The sequence below is a fragment of the Mytilus californianus genome, unplaced genomic scaffold, assembly GCF_021869535.1.
Source record: "Mytilus californianus isolate M0D057914Y unplaced genomic scaffold, xbMytCali1.0.p SCAF_4, whole genome shotgun sequence".
In the NCBI taxonomy this organism is placed as follows: Eukaryota; Metazoa; Mollusca; class Bivalvia; order Mytilida; family Mytilidae; genus Mytilus; species Mytilus californianus.
In genome coordinates, this window is record NW_026262690.1 from 93,708,225 (window position 1) to 93,723,180 (window position 14,956).

Sequence of the window (14,956 nt, forward strand, 5' to 3'; positions counted from 1 at the left end):
AGAGAAAACACAATTTTTATCATCTTACGATCGAAACGTGATCAGTGATTCGATACAGATTTTTTTCTCTCATACACTTTAAGGTAGATTTACTGTATACCGCCATCTAGGATTGTAAAATAGCAATACACAATCGATCTAGTTCTCTCCTTGAATTTGCATGTTTTGAGACATATTGACAATTAATGTATAAGACTGTTAATTTAAATAATTCATTGCAGTATTCAGACAGTTTTCACCAAATACCAAATGTTTGCCTTTGTTATATTCAATTTTTCAACTTACCACTATAAGGGGAGATGACTCTTTTAGTAAAAATATCATAAAGGAATGTTAATGAGATTTTCATTTTTTACTTGTAGCTAGAAAACGAGTTCGGTAACACAATTTTTTATTTTTATTTTCTTAAAGCATACAAAAAAATTATCTTCTCATATTTTATTTCAAAATTCTATCTCATAGATTATTTTTTATTCACAAAAAAGTGTTATTTCATGAATAATCTATGCAAATTTGGGTAATTTTGCACGACTTGTAGCTTGAAAAATAGCACGGTGACTCATACTTTTTATTCTATTTTTGTAAAAAAGCATTGTAAAATCTACATTTTGGCAAAGTATAAGAAAATTCTTTCTGAGGAAATATATAGTGATGATCCACCTCTTAAAGGGGTATAAAATTGAACGTTCTCTTCCGCATATTTGTAAATGTGAAAGTGGTAATGCGTCAGATCTGTATACACATCACGTGATAATTGCAGCCATGATGGTGGGTGTCGAACATTTTTCCGGTTTTGAAAGCTTTTTATTTAATATTATACCGCGGCTCTGTATTTAAATTGATCATTTATTTTGTATTTCAGGACGGACTGGATGACGGGCCCGACCTGCTGGCGGGCGAGCAGGACAACAAGGTATGAAAAGTCGCCCTTCTATTTCCAGACATGACACTTGCATGACAGAGATCTTACTTTCTTTACCGTAAAAGATTATCTGCGGAAAAACCCATTAGCATGATAGAGCTTTACACATATATTTGCTTTGTGAAACTGATACTATCAGCTTTGTCGAATCATTTTCCTCACTTGTCAATTTAACAATCTAATGTTAGTAATTACTAAAAATAAAATTGTGTCAAAATGCTGTGAAGTGGGCGGTTTCTTTAAAACATTTAACCACACAACTGTTTTAGAATTTTTAAAAGTGCATTGTTATCTAAAGAAAATTAAAAAGAATGTGTAGAAAAAGATCAAAGAAACCTTCTTGAGCAATGTCTATTTTATAAACAATACACATGATGTCTCACATACTTCTGCTGCAGGCTAATGACACACTTATTGTTGTAGTGTATGAAAGAAACATACCATCAGCTTTGATATGAAAGTACTGAGAAATCTGTTTAAGCAAATTTGTCAAAAACAAGTTTCTATAGGTTGGCATGGTTAAACAGGTCTTAGTTTATCATGTTTATATATATAAAAAAGATAATTCATTCTACACTCTGATTCAGTGCAGTCAGGTTTCCAGTGGTGATTTACAAAAAATGTACATGTAGACATTTTTTATTGTATTTCATATATTATCATCAGTTTTAGATGAATTACGAAGTAAGGTCCAGTAGATTCTCATTTTCATGAAAAGAACAGAAATTTTTCTCAAACTTTTCAATGTACAAGTAAAAATTTGTATGAAATTAAGAATTTTTAAGGGTTATGGAGATTATTGTAAGAGTTAACATCATGTATGCTACCATTATGACAGAAAACTTTTCAGTTAGAACATTGCACAGGGACTACAATTATCTGTATAATGTAAAAGACTGCTTAACACTGACTGGACCAGTATTGCATGAACAATTACTGGACCAAAAGACCACTGAGGTCCAAAAACTGTTCCAAACTTCTGACACCACTTTCCCAGGTTAGGGGAGGGTTGAGCGAACTTGAATGCTCACAAACATGTATAACCCTGCCACATTCTATGTGTGCCTGTCCTAAGTGAGGAGTCTGTAATTCAGAGGTTGTTGTTGGTTTGCCGTCTGTCATATTTGTAGTTTGTTGTTGTGTTATAAATATCTAAAATAAGGGCTGTATATATTTTATCAGGCTTTTTGTTTTTTTTCATTTGAATTGTTTCACATTTTGTCATGTTACTATTATATTATACATTGTGTATGTTAAAACTTTGTCATTTATCATTTTTTATTTAGCCTAGATCATCTACAGTGGACTTAACAGACACTTCCCTACTTGTTGACATATCTGATGCATTGAGTGAGAGGGATAAAGTGAAATTTACAGTTCATACCAAGGTAATGCTGAAAAAAACATGATTCACACAACACCTGTGAAATTGTCCTTAACTGGATGTGGTTTTTAAAATTTTGTTATTCACATTATCCTCTTTTTTTTTAATCTTTTTTTAAGACTTAATGAACTTTTAAATCTTTTCCATATGTAATGTGTGCCACCAAATCGGACACAGTCTTCATGCCTAGGGTGAGGAATGTTTTTCTCTAATCATTGTGTGAAGCAATAGAGCTAAATCGTTTTTAATTAAAATATTTGCTTAATTTTGATTATGTTAACGGTAAATTACTGCAAAAAAGCTTTTAATAATGTATTCTGGCAGACATTCTTTGTTAGTCAGACCAACCAAAGAAAATTTCAGCATACAAAGACATTTGAAATATGTGATTTGATAATTCGATGAGTTGATGTCAGACAAACAATTTTGCATTCATAAGCTGGAGAAATGAAAGGAAATATGAGGAAAATGTTAGATTGCAACTCAACAAAACACAAGTTAACAAAATAATAAATCTGATCTACGATAACTCCATTAACTCCTGAATACATAGACAATGAAAAATCTTCAATCAATCATTCAGAATAAGCTCGGGATTTACCTATCTCGATAAAATTGAGCTTCTTGTTGATTGGTCACCTCTTCTACAGGGCACCAATCAAAATCCAGGATTCGTGAAGAGTTTTTATCGTGTTAGGAATTCATGCCCTCACAAGTAGGAGATCTAGAGGGACTGAATTATTCGGGTTAACTAAAAGCAAGAACTCTGACCTTGTACAGGTCAATTTAAAAAAAATTGGAACATGAAATATCAAAAGTTAGCAATAGTTTGAATTTAAAAAAAAATATGCTTAAGACTTTTCATGAATGGATTGTTTGTTTGTAGATTGTATCTAAATTTTGTTTTTTTCAGACTTCATTGTCAAGATTTAAGGAAGGGGAATTCTCAGTTGTAAGACAACATGAAGAGTTTTGTTGGTTACATGACAGATATGTTGAGAATGAAGATTATGCTGGTATTATTGTAAGTTTTTATAAATGTGTTTGATACATTCTGTTAAAAATTCAGTGAAATAGATATTTCTCCACTTGAGATCCTCTTTAATTGTTGAATTGTAACTTTAAGAGTGTAGAAATATCATATTGCAGGAAGTTTTTGTGGTAGAATCTTTTTCTAAATTGATTTATAGGTGTTATATAGGCAAATTTTGACTTTGACTTTCCTTCTGACAAATCTTGTTCTGTCTTTGTGGTATTTATTGTAAGGCTTAAGAAAAAACCTACTTCCTTGTAAAAGTAAAAGAAAAAACTTTACATATTCTTTTCTTTGCAAACTTTACAATTCAATGAAAAACAACAAAAATTTGGTCTTAGATTAGCCATTAATTTCAACACATGAAGATTCCTCCATGAGTACTATTGAAATAGTCTTTTGATAAGCTTTACAAAGTTGTTGTCTTGATTAAATGTCACTTTTAAAAATTCATTTACAGATACCCCCGGCTCCTCCTAAACCGGACTTTGATGCTTCCAGAGAAAAATTACAAAGATTGGGTGAGGGTGAAGGCACAATGACAAAGGAAGAATTCACTAAAATGAAGCAAGAGCTTGAAGCGTAAGGAGCACAGCTTTCCATACATGTTATGAAATTGAAAAAGAAGTCTTTATAATTAACACATTTGAACAAATTATATCTTCTTTCTCAATTTTTTTTTGATTGGCAGTTTGAATTAAAAACTCAAGCAATCACTAGCAATTACTAAAAATGATTAAAAAACTCAGATTATGGCATACAGTTTTGATTAAATAGTAAAAATTGAAAGTTATCTCACTAAAAGACATACCATAATTTCTATCATGAAAAAAAGTTATGATTTTATGCTTTTATTTTCTATTTACTTTAAACAGCTTATGTTTACAGACTGATAGATTTAGTCAGATCATAAATAAATAAGCTAGAGTTCAAAGGAAATTATATGTTTAATTACGAAAGAAATAGGTTCTTTCACATGATCTTCCATAAGTAAAGAATTTTTTTGTCTTCTAGCTAATGTAAGACCCTCCAATATTTCATACTTACTTATGAGAGAAGACGATTTTATAGAAGTTTTGTAATGATTTGTTAGAAATTAACTAATATTGATTTATATATTGCAGAAATTTAAAAACATGTTGTTGATAAAAAGTATCATATATCTTATTTCAGAGAATACTTAGCCACATTCAAGAAGACAGTAGCTATGCATGAAGTGTTTTTACAACGGATTGCGGCTCATCCTGCACTGAGAAATGATGTTAATTTTGAGGTTTTCCTTGAATATGATCAAGATGTAAGTAATAATAAGTATATGTTTACACCAGAAATCATTTATATATATTAACCTATTTATAGCCATTTTTTAAATCATGTTTTCTTGTTTAAATGTTAATCTTGAATTTTCAAATCAAATTGTAATCACTTGCTCCCATAATTGAATAAAAAAAAATTCACAGTTCAGAATCAGCATTTTTTATGCTCTACAACAATTATTTGTAAAAAATTAGAAAATCAAGATATATCTCCCAATGATCTGTATTTTTCTCAAAAAAAAATTTGGAAGAACAACAAATTTATTTAGCATTTTTAAATGAAAATTTCAAAGGAAATTATATGTTTAATTACAAAACAAATAGGTTCTTTCACATGATCTACCATAAGTAAAGATTTTTTTGTCAATTCGCTAATGTAAGACCCTCAAATATTTCATGGGGCCTCGGTGGCCGAGTGGTCTAAGTCGTTACTACTGTAATCACTAGCCAGTCAACACTGAGGTTGTGAGTTCGAACCCCGCTCGTGCAGGTGCACTCGACTCCAATCTTAATTGACTAGGATTGTCAGTTTTCCTATCGAAGGTCCGTGGTTTTCTCCGGGCACTCCGGCTTCCTCCACCAATAAAAACTGGCCGCCACGAAATAGCCCAAAAGCGGTGCTTAAAAGTGGCATTAAAACACCAAAAATAAAAAAAAATCAAATCAAATATTTCATACTAACTTATGAGAGAAGGTGCATATCATGAGAACCCATACAGCTTTTTATACGACCGCAAAAAAAAGTTGAGGTCGTATATTGGTATGACGTTGGTGTCGTCGTTGTCGTCCGAAAACACATTGGTTTTCGCACAATAACTTTAGTTTAAGTGAATGGATCTCTATGAAATTTTACCATAAGGTTCAATACCTCAAAAGGAAGGTTGGGATTGATTTTGGGGGTTATGGTACCAACAGTTAAGGAATTGGGGGCCAAAAAGGGGCCAAAAATAAGCATTTTTCTAGTTTCCAGACAATAACTTGTGGAACGGTGTATGGATCTCTCTGAAATTATACCACAAGTTTCCATACCACAAAGGGATGGTTAGGATTTGCTTTGGGGGGTTATGGCTCAAACCATTAAGGAATTAAGGGCAAAAAAGGGGGAAAAACAAGGGTGTCCTGGTTAATGGACAAATACTTTAGTACAAAACATAATTTAAAGCAGTGTAAGAGAGCTAATTCAAATACATCATTTGAATTACCTCCCTTACACTGCTTTTAAATTATGTATAAAGTAATGGTTAATGAACAATTAAGACAATTTAAAAGCAGTATGAGGGAGGTAATCCAAATACAACGTTTTGATTACCTCCCTTACACTGCTTTTAAATTATGTTTGAGGACATGCATATTTATAAAGGAAGACCAGTAAAAATATCTGCAAATGTTGCATCTTTTTTTTTTTTACAAAAAAATACATATGAAAGATTTGAGACCATATTTTAAATTCTATTATAAAATAGATTAAGTTAGCACTATGGTAAATTTAAATGGGTAATTATGGTTGCAAACTCCATTGGAAATTTGAATTGAGATTATGACCATATCTTGAGGGAAAGAATTTTTTTGGGGGGGAAAGAAATTGTGGAGGGTCAATTTTTTCTCAATTCAGATTTCAGAAATTAAAAAGAAAAATTCTTCAAATATTATTTTTTTGGCAAAAAAAAGTGTGGGGTGGGGTTAATACGCAACAGCATAGTGTATTGCACAAAAGCAAAAAAAAAGGGGGGGTAAATTTTTTATTTTTTTTTTGTGGGGGGAGGGGGGGTCAATTCGCAACAGCAAAGTGTATTGCACAAAAGCAGAAACCTTTTATGTGTCAAATATTTAATTACAATCCAAATTCAGACTTGTATCAAGCGCGAATATTGCGTCCATTTTTGCCCCAAGTGTTCAGGGTTGGACCTCTGCGGTCGTATCCAGCTGCACTAGGCGAAGCAATTTATTGTTCATATATTTGGACTATGATTATAAAAATATATGTATACTATTTACATTATCTTTAAAATGTTTGGAAAGATATAAAACTAAATATCAAAAGAAAAAGAAAAGCCAGTGTGGTCAAATTTCAAGTTCAACGTAGCCTGCGAGAGTTATAAAACTTTATGTTTTATTGAATATTTTATTGAGGATTAGTCAATACAATGCAATATAATTTGAAGATTCTGTTTAAGATGTTTTATTGTTCTTTCAGTTGAGTGTCAGAGGAAAGAACAAAAAAGAAAAATTAGGTGGATTTTTCAAAATTCTGACGAAAACAGCAGATGAAGTACTCCTCTCTGGCCAAAAGGTAAAAATAGATATAAAGTTTTTTTTTGGGATATTGTATATTTAGAAATTTATTGTGAGAATTTGTTTATGCAATAGTTTGTCCATGAACAAAGAATGCAGGATTTATTGATTCAATTTAAGTAAATGTTGCATAAAGATTATGATCTCAGAATCAGAAATGTGAGTTCTATTTAATGTGATTTTTATTCTTTCCTAATTTTCGATTAGTAAAATCTGCAAAAATCTGGAATTTACAAATTTATAAATTTGTTTGGCCAGAATTCAATAATACATAATTTGAATATTTTTATTTGTATGGCAAAAATTATCTTAAAGGTTGTCTAAAAAAAACGTCAAGGTAGTTATTTAAGTTCTATCTTAGAAAATAGTAATTTTTAATTATAATTTCAAGATATTGTAATAAAAAACTGCCTTCTAATATATTCATGTTGTTGTAAGGCCCATATCTTAAAAAAATAAATTATCATCCACAATTCTCAATAATTTTCCAAAGTGTATAATGAGTACTCTTTTATAATCCCCTTCCTTCATTAAAAGTACGTCTACCGGTACCTTAAGTGATGTTTTTTCAAATTTTTTTATTTTTGAAGATAAGAATTACGGTATCCCTCTTGCATGTCTAGAGAGTTTTCTTTGATTCTATTAGCACAATTTGGGAATGGCTGGGAATTATGTATGTTATTAAAGAGGGAAACATTTTTAGTTATTGTTTACACAGAATATACAGAGTGAAATTGTAAGTTTACTGCATATAAAGTATTTTCTCTACTTCAATATATATTTTTTCTATACCAATATAGAAATGTATTTATGCTTGTTTATTTCAAAAATATTTGTCATCTTTAATATTGTGTGATTATGGACATATTTACCTCTTTTTGTTCTGTTTTTCCGAATAAATTACATAAAAAGGTTTGGCTCCTGTTAACATGTCTAACCCTGCCATATTCCATACATGTATGTGCCTGTCCCAGGTCAGGAGCCTGTAAGTCAGTGGTTGTTGTTTGTTGTTGAATATCATATTGGTTTCTCGTTAATTGTTTTTTTAAATAAATCAGGCTGTAACTTTTTCTCATTTGAATTAATTTACATTTGTCGTTTCTGAGCCTTTTTACAGCTTGTTATGCTGTAAGGGTTTTGCTCATTGTTGAAGACCGTACAGTGACCTACAGTTGCTAAAGTTTATGTCATTTTGTCTCTGGTGGAGAATTGTCTCATTAGCAATCATACCACATCTGATTTTTATAGTGATTGTGGGTGATTCTCTCTGAAATATATAATCATCTTATGTCCTTCAGTCACAGCCTGGGTGGTCTGGAGGTAGCGTGATTGACAGATTATCATGTCCAAGTAGATTATGTCCTTCTTCTGACCTACTTTGTGAACTAGCACTTTAAAAATCTGGCTTATTTTGTTGGTGTAGTGCAATGTAGGGTTTATATTCATATCTCATTTAAATGTTCTATTGCTTATATGCATGTGATATTTGCCACTGGCTGTTAAACACCAATCCAACATCCTCATCTATCATCAGCAGTTACCTTATTTCTATTTTTTCTATTTGATTTTTTTCAAACCAAGATTTATTTTTAAATGTACTCACCTTGTGTGTACTGTACATTGTTTTTTTTTGTATATTTATATTAATAATATTATACCCTTTTTCTGACATTGAATGATTATAATATTGTTTGTAAAGGTTTTCTGTTATCAATTGAGGATTTGCTGTTCAATTATTGTAGTGGCAATGTGAAACTGGGTTAGAAAAAAAATATTTTTGAAAGTGCTATCTTAAAACTTTGCTATTTGTTTCAAGGTTGGATGAAATGTTTTTATTGATAGGATTTCATTATTGAGTCAAATTCACATTTAAGGTTTTGAACTCACTTTGAAGCAATGATTTAACAGATTTAACAATTGAGAAAACCAATTTGCAACATATGTTTATGTATACATGTATTATGTTACATAGCTTGAACATTCTCAAAAATGGAAGAAATTTTTTTTCTGAAAATTGTGCTTCCAAATGTTAAATGTTACTTTAACATATAATGTCACCAATCAATAGACATTTATAAATTCAATATTTAGATTGCAGCAAATAGGTTTCTCAAGTTTTATAAACTGTTATTGTCTCCATTAAAAAAAATTCACTGTATTTATAATTTCTTCTTCCTTCTTTAAAGTTTATCCGAATCATTTAGTCAATATTACAGCAATCCATTTTTTATTCCTAATAAAAAAAATTTGCTGTAAAATCAATATTATTCTTGATATGTAATTTTTTTAACCAAGACTCTTTTATTGTAGGATGTCGATGAGTTTTTCGAACAACAAAAAGTCTTTTTAATAGAATACCACACAAAAATAAAGGATGGAACTGGCAAATCAGATAAAATGACAAGATGCCATAAAAGTAAGATAATTTTATACCCATTTACAACTGAAATTGTAAAGGTGTTAGTCATTTTTCTTTCTTGCAGTCAAATTTTATTGATAGATGTTTTAAAAAAATCCCAGGTGTCGAAACCAAAAATGGTATTAAGGAATTCTTAGGCAAGGTCACCAATTACTAAAAGACAGAAAATACCTAAGGGCAATAAAAAATGATAAGTGGAAGACAAACCAACAATACCATGGCAAAAAGAAAAAATAATGGAAAGACTAGCAAAAAACAATTATTTCATTAGAAGATTGATTGATTGGTGTTTAACACCACTTTCAACACTATTGTGCTATTTCGTGGCGATCATTTTTTATTGGTGGAGGAAGCCGGAGCTCCTGTAGAGAACCATTGACCTTTGGTAGGAAAACTGACAATCCTAGTCCATTAGGATTGGAGTCAAGCGCACCTGCCACTTACGGAATTCGAACTTACAACCTCAGTGTGACAGGCTAGTGATACAGTAGTACGACTACTTAGACCACTTGGCCACCAAGGCCCTGTTTCATTAGAAAAAAAAAAAGAAAAGAAAAAGCAACTGCCATTATCTTTACTTGTATTGTATTTGTATTGTAGATGTAGCTGACAGTTATATACAAATATCCACAGGGTTTGTGCAACTTGCAACAATAGAAAATACAGAATTAGATAAGTAAGTTTAGTAAAACAATCTCCACTCCATAAACTAAATAATCAGCTTATCTGAAATATAACATTCCTGAATAAGGTATCAATTGAAATCAGGTACGATTTGGTTAAATTAGTTAAGTAAAAGACAACTTTCTCAAATAGCATTTTTTTTTGCTAATTGTAAACTTTGCAAAAATTGGTATACCAAAATTAAAACTTTGGTCAATGTCAAAAATTAACCTGAATGTTGCCCTAGTAGTCTTTGAAAATTTTCTTGAAACTTGGAGAAATGAATTTGATTATATTTTTACTTAAGCTCAATATTGTTTGTTTTTCTTCAATTGATCATAAATATGCATGCAAAATATATCTTCGAACCTACATTAATTGATTCTGCCTTTATTTTTTTCAGAGTGTTTACAAAATTGGCAGAAGCATTAGAAAAAGCCAGAGTAAGTTGGAAGAAATAACATCAGTATAGCAGGATGAAAAAAAAAGCCTAAAGTTTAAAATATCATTGGTTAGACCATTGTGAAAAAGAGGCAGAAGATGCCAAAGGGAGAATCAAAAATCATAAGTCAAAGAGAAACCAACAAAACCATGGTAACAAAAACCAAATAAAATACAAACACCAGTTCACAAAACATGACATAGAAAAATAGTAAAGACTGAGCAAAACAAACCCCAACAAAAATGTGGGGTAATCTCAGCTGCTCCATAAGGGTTAGCAGATTCTGCTTCTCATGTGACACCAGTTGTGTTGCTCATGTATCAATACATAAAACCTTATTATACTTTATTTGAAGAGAGAAATAGATGAATTAAACCAGAACTTTTTAAATTTAGATATGTAGATGAAATATATTTTACTTATTTATAAATCAACTAAAAGCTCTGAAAAAAATCCAGACAAGATTTGAATGATTTTAAATTTTACATTCATTAGATCTTTGTTTCCCTTGTTCTCTTATTTATAGATATAATCTTGCCATATTTCTTAGAAAAATGCAATTAATATTTACATAATTTTTCCTCTGTAGAAATTAGAAGGTAGAGTAGCATCAGATGAAGATTTAAAATTAAGTGACACTCTGAGATATTACATGAGAGATTCATCAGCTGGAAAGGATTTATTATACAGACGTACTAGATCATTGGTCGATTATGAAAATGCCAATAAAGCCTTAGAAAAAGCTCGAACCAAAAATAAAGAGGTTGCACAGGTAGGTTATTATTGTACATTAATTTGTTTTAATCTAGCAATGATAGAGATTATGGGATTATAATATAAGTTAATGAAGGCACTGGCAGTTAGGATTTTTGCAAGATTTATGAGTTTGTTTTCTATTTACATAGGAAAATATGAAAATGTTGTGAGTTTATATTAAAAAAAAAAAAAAATAAAAATCCCTACAAAAAAACAAAAATTTGGAAAGAACTTATATTGATTTTTTTTCTTAATTAACAAAAGAAAGAGATATGCTCCATTCCATCCAAGAGAAAACAAATGTTATTTTTCTATTAAATTATAAAAAAAAAAGATTTATGCTCCACCCAAGAAAACTTGATTAAAAGGATATTTATCATATTTGTTATTCTCTGATCCAGCGACAAAAAAAATACATTCTAAGATTGGTGAAACATTTGAAGTAAAGCATTTTGAATTTACTGCACTGTAAGCACTTTCATATATTGATCTTGATCATCTAACTTCAGATCCAAAAGTTGCAAAGCTTAAGTAGAATGCGATCCGGCATATAAAAAAGGGTCAAAAACTGCAGCAAGAGATCAATATTGATCAACAGTGTTGGAACTGAAAATTTATAAAAATACAATAGTTATCAGTTTTAGAGTTTATCACAATGTATGTGATAAATTTTGGCCCCTGCTTAGGCACTTACTAATGGGATGATTAAACCGATGACAAAATTATTTTATTAAAATAAGTGCATTTTCTAAACTCTCTGATATTTTCAGGCTGAAAAGAATCAACAAACCTGTTGTGAGAAATATGAAAAAATATCAGAAGTTGCTAAAAAAGGTAAGCACTAAAACAAGTACCGTTTGACCTTTGGTAGATGCCATTCATTATTTTGTTTTACATCCATTCACAGAATGAATGGTATACTGCAACCCCCTTGTCTGTCTGTCTGTAACTTTGTTTCTTCTGTATGAAAGAGTAATTTGACATTCAGTCTGAAAACTTATGATATTTGTTCACTCAATTTTCAGATCTGCCTTGCAGTCGCTTCTAATTTGATGATATTTTGAATTTTTATTATACCCCCTGAGCAGGGAATATGTGATCAGTAATTGATAAGAGAAGGTATACTTAAAAGATATCGCATACAGAAAATTTCATTTAAATTGTTCCAAGATTTATTGAACAAAGTGTAAATGAAAGTTAAGTTGTGCAGGGGGAACTCTGATAGGTAAACTTAAGATAAAATGTCATTGGAACCAAGCCATTGAATTGAAGCAATATTGATTTCAACATCTAACAATTTTTTAAAGATTGTGTAACAATTGGAATAGAATTTGACCATTTGCAAGATGTTGGTTAACCGATTTGTAGCGACAGCTTTTAGAATCTCTACACAAGACATCTTGTAAACACTCATTCTCTCAGTCATCCACTATTGTATGCATTTGTATGTAATTTTGTAAAGCTAATCAAGTAAAATTTTACTGTAAACTGGGTTCATGATTTTGTTTTACTTTATCTATTTGAAGCTTCAACATCTGAATTTAATATGGATATGTTTTGATAAAATACAAACAGAGATGACCACTTACAATAAAATTGGTAATCACTTCATACTCTATGCTATAAAACAATGAAAGTGATGATTATTAGTTTGAGGTTTAACATATTTTTTTCAGAATTGACAGAATTTAAGAGTCGAAGAATATCTTATTTTTTTCGAAATTGACAGAATTTAAGAGTCAAAGAATAATTTTTTGTTTTCAGAATTGACAGAATTTAAGAGTCGAAGAATATCTTATTTCAAGAAACATTTAGTTGACCTGGCTGAATTAGAACTTAAACATTCCAAGGTAATATATGTAGTTGATGCTTTTAAAGTTGACTTTGTAAAAAATAGTCAATCAAATTTTTTGTTATTTTAAATCTTAACTTGTTTGACATACAAATTAGGGGTTATATTATATATCTGTGTTATTGTGAAAAGGTCTATCCTATTTCATACAAGAAAGTTGAATTCTTTTTTTATTTCTTGTATCTGTCTTTAAATCTTAAGCGCAGGGTCCTCATAAGATCTATAAAATTGTAAGTTCATTTTGAAGAGACGTCTTTTAAATCACATCTGTGGGTTAACACTACATGTATTGTTTTGCAAAAATGTAATGCTACATTTATTTAATGATTTGTACAGAAATCTTCTTTTCTGTTTTCAGGCACAGGTTCAGTTGTTACGGAACTGCATAAACGCTTTACGTGAGGAAGTGTAGAAGTGCTTGTCTTTTTTTATCGTGTATGAATGTTGGGCTGTGAATGAGAGACATTATCAACCATATAATTCTATATTTGACAATTGTACAGACAGTAGATGATTGGATCATAAACAATAATAATTTATTAAAATTATTACACAACTCATCAGTCGCATGTTAAATCCCCAGGATATTCTGCACCAATCAAATTACACAACTGCCTCATGTGGTTTATTGTAATTTTATTATTTATTTCCTATAACTGTATAAAAAGCGAGTCTTTTAACTGTGTGAATACATTATGATATCAGATCCCTTATGATTAAATTCATCAAAATCTTCTCCTGTGTTGAAGTTACATAACTCTTATCTGTATTTAGGAGGTAACTGTAATGTATTGTAAGCGTGGCCTACAAAATGAAGCACAGCAGAGGAGCTAGGTAAACAAATAATTGTGCAGTGAAACCAGAGATTTATGTTGGCAAAGCTTAAAATACAAAAGGTTATCTCCATTATAATGTAAAATAAACAAATAATTGGACTTCAGTCATTATTTTGGAGTGAAAATCTCATATCTCCAAAATTTTGTGATATGTCATTCATGTCTTTGGACCCTAAAGTAGCAATACACAGTTAAGAATCAAAGTGCTTACACTTGTAAAACTGAAGGGTAAAGATTGCTTTAATTTATCAGTGGGAAGTAAAATTAAATATTGCATTGTAAAAAGCATTGGTTATAGTTGATTCAACTACAATTCTGGACAAAGGAAGATAACTCCAATTTTTAAAGATGACTAACTATGACATCATTGATATTTTTAGAACAGATATTGATTCCTGCACCTTTCAAAAGTTATGTAATTTTCTTTACAAGTATAACATCATTTTGTGACTTGAATATATGAGCTTATTTTTCATTGATAAATTTCTGGAAAAGTTCATGGATAGGATGTATAGAATGTTATGATTAATGCACTATATTTTGTGTATCTAAAAGGTAGTGATAAACCTTGGAAGATTTAGATATCTAGTCAGTACCATAGGGTTTTGATTGCATTTTATGCAATCTTTACCCAAAAAACTTAAATTTGACACTCATAATTTTTAACCACCCTCTTTTTCTTGCTTTCTAACAAATAAGGCTTACTGTTTGTGTCATACATGTGCATATATATGAAAACATCACCTTTCATAGATATGATTTTCAATAGATAAAATGGTGAAATATAATCTCTGTATGGTGTAACCATGGCAACAATCTGCATTTATTTGAAACAAAATAGTTTAAAGAGGGGGTGAAATGTCATATAAGTCCCCAAAATTTGGTCCAAAGTGGAATTTCAATCCATTTGAGTGCTACCCTTTCTGAAACCATTGACATTTATCAATCAAGATGTCAAATAAAAATCATATGCATTTCACCTCATTTTTTCATAAAACTTAATTGAAAAGTTTGAACATAAAATATTTGTTGGAAAACACT

The 14,956-nt window shown here is 30.4% G+C and overlaps 1 protein-coding gene across 3 annotated transcripts; it reads left to right on the forward strand.

Moving 5' to 3' along the window:
• The first annotated feature begins 745 nt into the window (after nucleotides 1-745).
• Nucleotides 746-13,814, forward strand: LOC127698888 (sorting nexin-6-like). Of its 3 annotated transcripts, XM_052202609.1 has the most exons (15): nucleotides 746-768; nucleotides 863-913; nucleotides 2,209-2,310; nucleotides 3,220-3,330; nucleotides 3,800-3,921; nucleotides 4,513-4,636; nucleotides 6,850-6,945; nucleotides 7,666-7,683; nucleotides 9,258-9,363; nucleotides 9,967-10,042; nucleotides 10,433-10,472; nucleotides 11,061-11,243; nucleotides 11,998-12,061; nucleotides 12,992-13,077; nucleotides 13,438-13,814. In XM_052202609.1, the coding sequence occupies exons 1-15, from the start codon at nucleotides 763-765 to the stop codon at nucleotides 13,489-13,491; spliced, it is 1,239 nt and encodes a 412-aa protein (XP_052058569.1). In that variant the 5' UTR covers nucleotides 746-762; the 3' UTR covers nucleotides 13,492-13,814. The 3 variants fall into 3 exon arrangements, with proteins under 3 accessions (XP_052058569.1, XP_052058570.1, XP_052058572.1); XM_052202610.1 differs by lacking the exon at nucleotides 7,666-7,683; XM_052202612.1 differs by lacking the exons at nucleotides 12,992-13,077; nucleotides 13,438-13,814 and adding an exon at nucleotides 12,904-12,965.
• The last annotated feature ends 1,142 nt before the right edge of the window (nucleotides 13,815-14,956 follow it).

Excerpts from the sequence above, each read along its gene's own strand:
- LOC127698888 (XM_052202609.1), top strand. Across the intron at positions 4,637-6,849 it reads TCCTTGAATATGATCAAGAT|TTGAGTGTCAGAGGAAAGAA; the intron begins GTAAGTAATAAT and ends TTGTTCTTTCAG. Across the intron at positions 10,473-11,060 it reads AAGCATTAGAAAAAGCCAGA|AAATTAGAAGGTAGAGTAGC; the intron begins GTAAGTTGGAAG and ends TTTCCTCTGTAG.